This window comes from Melanotaenia boesemani, chromosome 20 (genome assembly GCF_017639745.1).
Source record: "Melanotaenia boesemani isolate fMelBoe1 chromosome 20, fMelBoe1.pri, whole genome shotgun sequence".
Lineage (NCBI taxonomy): Eukaryota > Metazoa > Chordata > Actinopteri > Atheriniformes > Melanotaeniidae > Melanotaenia > Melanotaenia boesemani.
In genome coordinates this window covers 18641857-18654290 of record NC_055701.1, presented here as the reverse complement: position 1 = coordinate 18654290, position 12434 = coordinate 18641857, and the positions used below count along the sequence as shown (strand labels likewise).

Sequence of the window (12434 nt, the reverse complement as noted above, 5' to 3'; positions counted from 1 at the left end):
GCGCTTCGAGCCAATCACGCCGCTCCCCGTCGCTCTTTTATAAGCAGCAAGGATAACGCCATGAGCACCACATGGTGCTCCCTCCCTGGGGAGGGACAGCATCCAAGTTAAAATTTTCCACTGTGGAAGGTTCTGATAGCAAAGAAAATTTTCCAGCAACATCCAGTAACTTTCTGGATTTTTCTAAATTATAAGCGCGCAAGGCAATAAAGAATAAAGAGCAATATGAATATATCAGAATATGCAACTAAAACTGTTTGATTAAGCTGATTTTTCGAGATGGAATAGAATCGGGTTTGTTGCATGCACCTTTTGTGTGAGTAGAGATTTATTGTGAAACATTGCTGTCTGGATGTAAAAGTTTCAGGCAAGGTTTGAGGAACGGCAAATGCTAAATTTAAAGCGCTTAAAGACAAAGTACCTCATCGTGCATTATGTTCATCAGTCTTAAAATAAATAGATAAAGAAATCTACTACTCTGTGCTTCAACAGGCTTGAGCTCAGTGTAAAAAACATTAGGCTCCAGTAGACTGTTGATTTAGACTAATTTAATACAGACTAAATGTAAATAAAAAGAAAAGAAAATATTTATACCCATATAAAAGCACCACAACTAAATAGCATAATCATGATAATGAAAGCTAAACTAAACTAAAGCTCAGTTTTATCAAATTAAAAAGCAAAACACAATAAAGCACAGAAAATGCTGTTTTATTTTATAGTCTGTTACTACAAACTGCTTAATATCGGGAAGAAATGCAACATGACAGAAAGCTGGTGTCTTTGGCAGAATCAGCATCACCTTGAGTTGTTGTTGTTGTTTTTTGTTGTTGTTTTTTCTTTCTTTCTTTCATACAGGGGGTGTCTAAGTCCAGTTCTTGGGAGCTACTGTCTGAAAACTTTTAGATGTGTCCCTTCTCTAACACACCTGAATCAAATGAATGGCTTGTGACCAGCCTCAGCAGAGCTGAATGACATGAAGATGAGGGAATTCAGCCATTTGATTCAAATGTGTTGGAGAAGGGATGTATCTAAAAGTTGCAGGATAGTAGCTCTCAAAACCTGGACTTGGGCATCCCTGTTTTATAGGATCAGATCACAAAATGAGCTTCAGTTCACACAATGACAATCAGACCTACGAAGGAGACATACAAATAAATCATAGTTCTTTTTTTCTGTCATCAACAGTGCTTGGAACCCCAGAGTATGAGCCAACTTTGTGTCAGGAAAACCTCTTTTTAAAGTTTCATTAGCAATGTCTTCCATACAACACACACACACACACACACACACACACACACACACACACACACACACACACACACACACACACACACACACACACAACTAACTTATTGCTGCAGTTACCAGTCTCCACAGTTTAAGAATAGAAGGTAGCAGAAATGAACTATTAGAAGTAAGATCAGAAAAAAACAACTATATGATTAAAATGTCAATTTTGTTTGGTTGCATTTTTTCTTTCCCACCTCTTATCAGGACCACAAAGGTCTTGAAGCATGTGTCAGAAGAAAATGTGTGGATGCATGCTCTTACACATTCTTTCTTAATAAATACCAGTTTGTATTGGGAAAAGTGTGGCCCAGTTCATCTACGTATGTATGGATTATGTAGAATATCTGATCCCAGATGATTTACAACCAAATATAAAACTTGACCCTGATTAATTTGATGTGCCCACATCATGGCTTACTGAAACTAGAGGATTACATTTCTCAGATAACCCTTATGGATTGGGGGGGAGTTCAGCAGAAAGTTTGATTACTTGTCAGGCTAGTGCAAATTTGTGGTGCCAACATTTTAATAATGAGCTTAACAGCACCTGCATTCACTTACTACATAATCATATAAATATTACAGTGTAAGCTATATCAATAGCATTAGAAAACTTTTGTTTTCTTTTTGTTAATGGCTTTTTGCCGCTGTTTCGCCAAGACAGAGCAGTTGTTACAGATACTAATTACACATTTTGGGTGGCATAAGATATCTTAGAATTTAAAAAAGGATTGATATTTAAAGCTTGATGCACTTTTTACTTTAAACTGTAGTTATATCATAATTATTTTGTCCCTAACCATAGGTTATATTCCTGGTTAAAAGTCATACAGTTATGAGAGTAATAACAGTATAAGATGATTTATAAACTTTTATATGCCAACATGTTACTCATTCATTAGTTATTCTAAACAACAGGAATCATGAATTCACTAAATGCACAAGAGGAAGCTGACAGAGAAGTGATGAAAGACTCAATGGATTATAACTGTAAAGATAGAGTTGTAGAACGGAAAGTTACTAGTTTTTGTGTCTGAAGGGTTCATAAACCTGGAATGGACACTTCACATTCCTTTTAAAACAAGATAATTGATATGACCTTCGACCCTTTGACGTATGCAGAATGTGATGAGGAGATATGGTTGTCATTAAGTAATTACCAGGATTAACATCTTGCTATCTTGCTGTTAGGTCTATCAGGTATTAGTAGGCATCAGTTCAACAGTTGTTTCTTGTTTGTTTCATTTACTATAGAGTTATGGCAGCTGTGTTTGTTCATTTGAGGTTAATCTGAAGTAAAATCTTCTTAGTGTCTTAAAGTGAAACTCCAGCTATAATTATCTACATTTTGGATAGTGAATAAAATCAGAATTGACCCAATAGATGCAAACTGACATGGTGACTTTTAGGCGCAACTGAGTCAAGCTCCGAATGGAAGTGTCATGCGCCGATCAGCTATTATATTTTGATCACACACCATCTTGGAATGGCTGCAGGGTGATGCAAGAGTTTGCAAGAGTGTGTTTGTCCTCTGATGGACTGACTTGTTCAGGGTCATCCTGTGACCCTGACTGGGTAAAGTAGGTATGGAAAATGGATGGAAGTATGGGTGAATGGTTGGTAACAATATTAAGGCAGATGGTTGTCAAAGGAGGGTCCACACAAATGGCAGTATTCAAGTTTCATTGTAGAATATAACCCCAAACACAACACTTTCCATACTGGCATATTTCCATGTCTTTTCTGGGTAAGTGATGACATGAATATGTCCATCCATATTATGTTATTCAAACTTTACATATTTCCATTAGTCTTTATTTGAAACTGTCATTTTAGTCCTGAATTTTTTTTTTTTTATCTTTAGCTAAAAAAAAAAGAAAAAAAAAAGGATAAAAATTGTACAAAATTGGGCATAAAAATTCACCATAAGCCTGGGAATTGAGTGTTACTCTGCTGTTTATAACTCAGATTGTTAACATTTTTTGGTATCCAAACCCGTGATGAGATAACTCTGATGATCACCAGGGTGCTCTTTCTCCTGGAGCAACACAAGACTTCTGTGATTAAGAAAAGAAATACTCTAGCAGATTAATTGTTCTAATTAATGATTATTTTAATTTCCGATTTATCAGAAAAATAATGCTTTTGTCACTGTATTTCTATGAAAAATGTTGTCTATGAAACATGCCCCTGACCTATATTCAACGTATGATCAGATAAAATGAAGAGAAAAAAAATGATCAATTATCAGATTAGTTCAGTAGTCTCAATTCAAGAATTTTAATTTAGAATATCTTAATACTATAAATATTTTATATTTACATTAGTTTTGTTTAATTCTGAGAAGGGATATGAGACGATAACATTAGCTGGAACAGCTTTATCTTGCTATCAACTCCAGATAAGACTTCAAATGAGCTTAAAAATAGCCACAGCATATATATGCAACCATTGAGATGACGTCACAGCTGCTTGACTTGGCCGCTCTCTGATTGGATGTATTGTCATCACGTGGAGCAGTCCGGAAGATGTCGTTCGGGCCAGTGCTAAAAAACTTCCGCCTTAAGTTGTAAAGAAAACACGGCAGCTAAAAGGCAATCGACAGCATTACCAACCCATTTAAGAAGTCAGACCAAAGGTAGATACAAGTACACATTTAACATACATACACAAATTCTCACATCTGCCCAAAAACAGCTTGTTGACGTAGTTTAGCCTATCTGCTAATAAAAATCTACAATTTACTTGAGCTAGCACGTAAGCTACGTTGTTCACTGCTAGCAAATCGCTCTATCGATTAGCTCGGTAACAGGCCTCAAGTGAATATCTTTATTCAGTTGGACTACATGTTACTTTATCTATCCAGCCACCGTTCTGTTTGTGAAGTTTGGTTGCATGTCGCCTCAAATAAAATGTGAAAGCCTGTTTCACGTCCATCAGCTACTTAGTTAGCACTTCTGTTAGCCGAGTAGCATTACCTGGGGCTGTATGTATCTAGTTAGCTCGTGAACTGGTCGGTTTAATCTGCTTCTTAGTCAGCCATAGCGTCAGACACTTAGGTGAAGAAATAGTAGCTAGGTTACACCTTCGAAAATATTTATTAAAAAACTCACGAGTGTCACAAGTACTGGTAAGGACAGCCGGACAAAGCATATTCTAACTCTTAATTTAGCTTAGAGGTGAGCTTTACTGCCAAGTAATTTATTTCAGTCTTGTCTTCGTGTTGTTTTACAGCCTGTTGACAGTATGTGAAAATAGTTCCTTTTTCCGATATGTCTATAGATAAATTACTGGTTGTCATTTTCCAGGTAACAAAACACTCTACCACTCGGATTCTCCAAAATAAACAAGATAACTAATGATCTATTCCTTATTACTAACTGGTACAGCATATTAAGCTCTGTAGTCTATATATATATATATATATATATATATATATGTATATATGTGTGTGTGTGTGTGTGTGTATGTATGCGTGTATGTGTGTGTGTGTTTCACCCTATTATGGCATAGGTGTATAGTTTATACAGGCATGGCACAGAACAGCCATATCAGTAACACATTTGTGTTAATATAGATAAATTCATACAGTAGTTTTGGCTATTTTGATCATGATAAATGCAGATGATTGATTTCCATGCAAATTACTGTGAGTGTAAGATGTGTTGTCAATTGTGTTTAAACTATTATTGTTGTATGGACATAGTAATAGTTTAGTAATTAACATACACTATGGAAAGCAATTTATTGGGATTAAAAATGAGAACATATATACAAAAGTAACATATTTTTGCTTTTCTTTGGTGTCGTGTTTGTATGTTTCTCTTTACTTTTTATAATTCAGAATTTCTCTCTGGGATTGCCTCAGTAATTATCCTTTTATTGTGAGCACTCCAAGCAAACTTACACAGGGCAGGAAGAAAGTAATAATTGCAACTGTTGTTTCAAACTCAGTGACACAGGATGGGTGATGGATTGTTATTAAAATTTTTGGAATAATGGTATTTACATATTTGACTGCTGCCCTATAGGGCAAAATATCCTCTCCACATTTCTGGGCTCTCATTCATTTGTCTTAACACTGGTGTGTGCCAACCACTGGTGTTTTGGCTTTGTAATTAAATGAATATCAGTAAAGTGCGTTGTGGTAAACAGTAGGTGGAGCTAAATCTCCATTCAGGTTCAACACACAGAATACTTTCTCTGCCAGTTGCAATTTCAGTGCCTAAATACTGTCTCAGTTTCAGTCTGAAATTTAGAATAGTACTGAAATTTAATTTAATTTTTAATGTTGTAAAGCATGAAGGCGGTGACGGTGAAAAAGGCCACCAGTTATCATCTGCTTGTACTGAAAAATAGCAGATAAACAATTAATTCAGGAATATCACAATAAATCTTTATTTGTATAGCACTTTTAAAAAACAAGGTTTACAAAATGAATAACAAAGAAAAGACACATGCATAAGTACATTTGGACAGACAGACAGAAGTCTGACAATAAATAAGTCAGAAATAAAGTAAATAAGTAAATAAATGGGTTTTAAAAAGGCCAGTTGATAAAAGTGTGTTTTAAGAAGTGACTTAAATGATGATATTGATGGTGCCAGCTTTATCTCCTCAGGCAGGTTGTTCCAGAGTCGAGGGGCTCGGACCAGAAAAGCTCGGTCACCTCTGGTCTTGAGTTTCGACCCTGGCACAGCTAAAAGGGACCTGCCTGAGGATCTAAGGCTGCGGGGAGGCTCGTAGGGTGTCAGTAACTCTGTAATTTAGCCGGGTGCCAGACCTAAACAAGCTTTAAAAGTAATCAGTAAAACCTTAAAATCAATTCTAAAATGTACAGGGAGCCAGTGCAGCGAGGCCTACATTCAGCGAAGAACATAACCTGCCTTTACTTTATCAGTACCTTTCAATTTTTTTTTTCCCTACAGGCTTTTGTCACTCTGGAACGTGTGTGGTTTTTAGGGTGAGTGTGAGTGAGTGAGTGAGTGTATATGTGAGTGTGTGTGAGCTGCAGTTTCCTCTTCACTGTTTTGACAAGAGCTGCTCCTCTCTGGAGGATGACAATGGAGGAGATGAAGAATGAAGCTGAGACAAACTCCATGGTATCCATGACACTGTACGCTGTGATGTACCCAGTTTTCAATGAGGTAAAATTAGCAACAGTTACCCCAGACTCACAGAAAAACATACAATTTATTGTAAGGCAGATTCTAATGGTAGATTAATCTCCATGACAGATTATATGTTTTTATTTTGCAAGTTATTTCCTCACCGAGATCAGAGGGCATGGCTTATTTTATTTTCCAAATAAATAAAAAATTTAAGTTTCAAAACCTTAATCACCTTATTTAGTATTTTAACTTTTTGCCTGATGATGGGTCACACAATAATGGCATTAGTCCCAGTGTATTTGAATTAAACAATGACATCTTTCTCCCTTTTTGTTATCCCATTAGCTGGAGAGGATCAACCTATCAGCAGCTCAGACACTCAGAGCAGCTTTCATAAAGGTAGGACTGTGCCTAACTCAGAAGAGCCAAAACAAGAAATAACAGTGTTATCACACTATGTTCCTCACAGTAACCTGTAATGTATGAGTCCTGGCTGCTTTCCACTTCTTTGACCACTGCATTTACATATCATAAGATGCTTTCATCTCCATCCCATCTTATATTTCCTCTGTAGAAGTAAAAACACATTACAACAAAGTGTTGAAATGAAATTATTTCGTTCACCAATAGCTGCTATTTTTTTTGCTATGTAACATTTAAGTGAAAACATATGATTAAGAAAGGTAATAAGCATCGATATTCAGATGACCTTTTATTTGTAAGCCTCAGTTTAGTTATTTAAATAATAAGAAAGTCAAACTGCAAAGCAAACCTCCAATCTGAATCACTTAGCTCTAAGTTTACCTTTTACTTTGCATTTCCAACTATTGTTTTTATTGTTTACATTTATTGTTTTAAAATGTAGTTAGGGGTAGTGGGGAAAGCATGGATGCACTAATTATTGCTTTTCCCTATGCAAAAATAAAGGAAACAATCCTATAATGTAAAAACATGTTAGATTTTTTTGTAGCTGTTAACAGTATTCACAGCAGCTATTTTAGTGAGTATAATGAGAGATAATGATGCCTAATGCTGAAAAAAGTAGTCTCAAGCTGTATAGTTAACTGTTAAAGTTCCATCTGTCATGCTCCTGGTGATTTTATTTTCCTTTCATCACTTTTTTTCCTATACCTTGTAAAACTCCATCCTGATTTTTCACATGCTACACTGAAGGTCAGTTCATTCCCCACTTCAAAAAGAACTCAATGTTAGCATTCTCCACCAAAGAGAGTGCCATATTTGATCATTTCTCCTAGATATATATATTTTTTAAAGAACCCAAACTACATCTGTACATTTAACAGGTTCTCCACAAAGTGTGGTTGTTTTGCAGAGAAAAAACACAGGCAACACACTTTAAAAAGGGGGAAAAAAAGAGAAAAGCAGATATCTGTTATCAACTTTCAACAGAGGATTCCGTGTTGTCAACATTGAACTTCCTTGTTTTCACTTTCTGTGGTATTTGAATAAAGTGAAGATGCAGAACAAACCGTACAGGGTAGATAAGAAGGGATTGACTCCTCCCATGGGAACAAAATATAGAAAAAGCTCTTTTCTGTTCTCTTGCTATGTTACAAGTATTTTCTAATTTAATAATTGTTATTAGCGATGTATTGGGTTTGAAGTGCACAATGTCATTTAATTAAAAGACTTCAATTTTCATCATTTATAGGGAAATTAATGAACTCATCAGGCATTATTGAAAACATCAATGGTGGTCATATTCAGTGTACTGATTTTAATGTAATGACTTTCATGTCCTTATAATGCTCTGATTGCACTATAATAATTATGACACATTTGCCATAGATTGCCTCCATACTGCTGAGCATGTGCACTGTGTTCGCAGCATGCAGATGAAATATTAATGAAGGAGAGGCAGCTATGTCGTTAAACAAACCAAAGGGCGATATGATCACCTTACAGCTGTTTTTCTATGACATTTGTGGGTCTTTTGTTCACCCAGTCTTTCTCATTAAGTCTCTCTGCTGCCCCTGCTGTTTTCTGGCATCTTTAAAGAAGGTTTAATTATTCAGAAGGAGAGCTCATGCACATTCGTCTGAACTGCTCACAACTGATGCCTGACAGTCAATAAAGTGTTAGTTTTATTCTCAGCAGCTCCTATTAGACTTCTTTTTTTTCCCTCTCTTCTTTGGACCAGTAAAACTGAGCTTTATTTTTGCCCATGTTAAAAAAAAAAGTGTATTTTGCCTTCCTCATCCTTCCTGCATATTGTCCTGTTTTATCAGGCGGAGAGGGAGAACCCTGGTCTGACACAGGACATCATAATGAAGATCCTGGAAAAAAAGAACGTTCAAATCAACTTCACTGAATCTCTGCTGCGCATGGCAGCAGATGATGTGGAAGGTGAGTATAAAAAAAAAAGATATACTGCAGTATTGTGGTAGATATAATCTATTCAATTAGTCTCTTCAGTGTCCAGTTTATCAGATGACAGGCTGATGTTGTGTTCTGATATAAGTGGCTTCATAGTCTGTCTGTTGTAAGCATCTTAATGTTTAAGTCTCTGGGGATGTAGTAAAGTCTCTTGCCCTGCAGAGTTCATGATTGACCGACCTGAGCAGGAGTTCCAGGACCTAAATGAGAAGGCCAGAGCTCTGAAACACATACTTAGCAAAATCCCAGATGAGATCAATGACAGAGTACGCTTCCTACAAACTATCAAGTGAGTTCAAGCAACAAACACACACATTTAATGTTGAGACAGTCTGTGTTATATGAAAATAAAGTATTACAGATAGTTGCGGATCTTCCCAGAAGGTGCAGTGCTTAGGACCCCCAGCAAACCTCAGTCAACTCAATACTTTACAAAGCTACAAAATGGCACAGGCAATGAATCAAACACTAAAATATTTTAAATAGTGACAACTCTTATGAAATAATTCAGCAAATAACAGCATAAAAATGATAATGGAACAAAAAATTAAACGAGTCAGAAATGTATTAATGACTGGAAAATAGATTATTATTAAATGCTGTGCACAAAAAATGTAGAGTTATAGTTACCTTGAGTTAAAGTAAAAGACTGTCTAAAAAGTAAGTTTTAAACTTATTCTTGGAAACATATTGGCTGTCAGCATTTCATACCCAAACTTGCAACTGGTTGCCCATAAAATGAGCCTTAAAACTACAAGATCTGCCTCTCATTATGGACCTAAAATATTTAGGACAGGTGGTAAATGGCCTTCACTGCACTTTAAATTCACATGTATTGCTTCAAGCATTAGAAAGACTGCTGACACTGGTGAGGGTTATATTAAAAACATAAATCTACACCTGTTAAAATGGCTTATTTATTGTGATTTGGTAGAAAATATGGTGTTAATAGCAGAAAATGTCTCCTTAGGTAGACTCTGATAGGGTTTTATTTGTCCCGAGCACCACTATTGTGAGTAATAGAATGAAAACGGGGAGCTGGTTCAGCTCAATGTTCACACCATGACGTGGGTGTGAATGTGGGATGTGGACTGAGCATTCTGCCTTATTCTCACTTCTCACTCTGTTTAATTTGTGTTGTCAATTGCGTTTTGTTCACAGAGACATAGCCAGCGCCATAAAAGAGCTCCTGGACACAGTCAACAATGTCATTAAGAAATATCAGTACCAGAATCGCAGAGTAAGTAATGGATATGTGAGCATGTCTGCAATGGTTAACGTGTTATCCTCATTTCTGATTTTTTTTCATTCTTCCTCCAGGCTCTGGAGCACCAGAAAAAGGAGTTTGTGAAATACTCCAAAAGTTTCAGCGACACCCTCAAAACATACTTCAAAGACGGAAAGTAAGTGCAACCAGATATTTTCTCAGCTCGTTATTGCTTTGTTTATAAGTTGTGCGTGTGTGCATTAGACGTGTAAGGCAGAGAGACAGGGATGTTACCTGGTTTTAACCTCAGTGTTAGCTCAGTCGCACCCTGCTGAAGACCAAACAACCAAACAAAGGACCCTTTAAAAAGTGTCTTAGTCCACCCCCCATTTCAGTTAACTTTTTATTTATTTATTTTTTTAATTAATACATTTTTAATAATGGCAATCCACTCCTTATACATAATGTACATCATGACATTTTCCTTTGTGGTGTTGTCTTGCCATTGTGGAGCAGTGTCTCAGCTGGTCATTTGTTTTTAAATCATGGGGTTTGACTTTGAGTGCTTTGGCCAGCCAAAACCAGCTGGACCCCATTGACATTTTCTCTGCTCGCTAATTATTTACCAGCTGTCGAAACTTCTCATGCTTTATTGTTCTTTGTTCACAGGGCAATAAATGTCTTCATCAGTGCAAACCGGCTCATCCACCAAACCAACCTCATACTGCAGACCTTCAAAACCGTGGCCTAGCCCGCAGAGACCATGGAGAATCCCCCTTATCCCCCCATCCCACCACCCCTTTATCCTGTGGGGAGCAACTGCTAGAGTGGCGGAAGCCTGAAGAACGCCTCACCCATATATGTAAATTAGAGTTGATTTTAGGGTCGGGGTCATTGGAGTCTAGATTCCAGTTCAAGAGACTGAAAAGTGCCATTTGTTTTCTCAATGAGGATTTTCCAGTCTTGAAGTGGAACTGAGAGGGCCCAAAAACTTGGTTAATTGATTTTATTTGGACAGTTTTAATTTATAACCCTGGTCTTGTTGGGAAGTGGTGAGGCGAGGTGTTTATTAAAGACTAATTGCCATTTTTCTAATATATACATGTTGATCATTTTACTTTTAGCTTTTCAGTCATGACTACACATCTGAGACCGCATTCAGTAGGGGCGAGTCTCACCCATCTATACTGGTTTTCTCTTCTCGCCTCTTATTTCTGTCATTTTGCCACAGTGTGAATGTGCAGGATTGGCAACACCACCTGACTGCAGGTGAAACAGCCGCGAGGAGAGGAAGCAGTGTTGGACATTTGAGAGGCAGACTCAGATTTTGTTTCTCTTTATTATCAGAAGACAGAAAGCCAAATTACTTCCAGCACAGTGTGCGCCTTACGAAGTCCTGTAACATTCCCTCCTCTCAGAGTAATGAAGTGGAGCCAGTCCCTGCTGTTTTGGGGATGTAGAGAGAGAAATGAAAGTTCTGTATTTAACTGATATCTGGTTTGCAAATGTTCAATAAATAGTTTCCAAATGATGATGCTTTTTTTAAATGTGTCTGAGTCTAATATGTGTGGGTAATTTAGAGTTTTTAACCATTTAAGAGTATAGAGCTTCTCAGGCTCTGTACTAATAAATACAGTATCAACAAAGAAAATGCATCCAGTTTTATATCACTAAAGAAAATCAATACAAATACAAAACATTTTACTATTTTTTGAAAAAAACCTCAAAGTTCGGACAGGTCATGTTTATTTTTATTTAATATGTACTGTATGTAGTATTCTTTAAATAGCTGTAAACGTCTGGGAGCTGATTTGATCAGTTGCTGTACCTTTGGTAGAGGAATGCTTTCCTATTTTTGTCTGATCTAGAATTTATTTTTGATTAGGAAGTTTTAGATTTAAGCTGGATCAGTCCTCTTACACTTCAAAGCCAAGCTGCAGTAACAGATGCATCATCCTGTTTGGGATCCATTTAGCTGAAATGAGCAAAACATTCGGAGGAAATGTTGCCCTAAAACCTGTATATACCTTCCAGCACTGAAAACGCCTTTTTAGATGTGCAAGTTGCCAGTTGCGTAGGCAGAAATGCATCCCTGTACTGTCAGAAATGCAGGCTTTTGAACTGGGTGCTTACAAAAAGCTGGATTGTTCCTTTCCTCTTCAGTCCGGAGATCAGAGTCCATTATTTCCAAAAACAATTTAGAGCATTTACTGACCATAAAACTTTACCTCAGTATAATGTAAGTGAGCGTTGGGCCATAGAAGACAATAACGTTTCTGCATCATGTTCATACATGGCTTCTTCTTTGCATGATAAATCTTTAACCTGCATGTGTGGATGAATAAGCAAACTATGCTTGCAGAATCTTTTTTAGAAGTGTTCTTGAGTCCATGCAATGCTTTCCATGACAATCATGCCTCATTTTT

The 12434-nt window shown here is 36.8% G+C and overlaps 1 protein-coding gene across 1 annotated transcript; it reads left to right on the top strand.

Annotated features, from left to right (window-relative positions):
• The first annotated feature begins 3793 nt into the window (after nt 1–3793).
• Nucleotides 3794–11539, top strand: LOC121631528 (programmed cell death protein 10). The gene is made up of 8 exons (XM_041972522.1): nt 3794–3931; nt 6222–6440; nt 6750–6803; nt 8654–8771; nt 8964–9090; nt 9963–10041; nt 10122–10204; nt 10678–11539. The coding sequence occupies exons 2-8, from the start codon at nt 6351–6353 to the stop codon at nt 10757–10759; spliced, it is 633 nt and encodes a 210-aa protein (XP_041828456.1). The 5' UTR covers nt 3794–3931; nt 6222–6350; the 3' UTR covers nt 10760–11539.
• The last annotated feature ends 895 nt before the right edge of the window (nt 11540–12434 follow it).

Bases quoted from the DNA above. Each gene is read 5' to 3' on its own strand.
- LOC121631528 (XM_041972522.1), top strand. From the start codon at position 6,351: ATGACAATGGAGGAGATGAAGAATGAAGCTGAGACAAACTCCATGGTA. The intron at 9,091-9,962 runs GTGAGTTCAAGC...TTTTGTTCACAG, and splicing joins CGCTTCCTACAAACTATCAA to AGACATAGCCAGCGCCATAA. The intron at 10,205-10,677 runs GTAAGTGCAACC...CTTTGTTCACAG, and splicing joins ACATACTTCAAAGACGGAAA to GGCAATAAATGTCTTCATCA.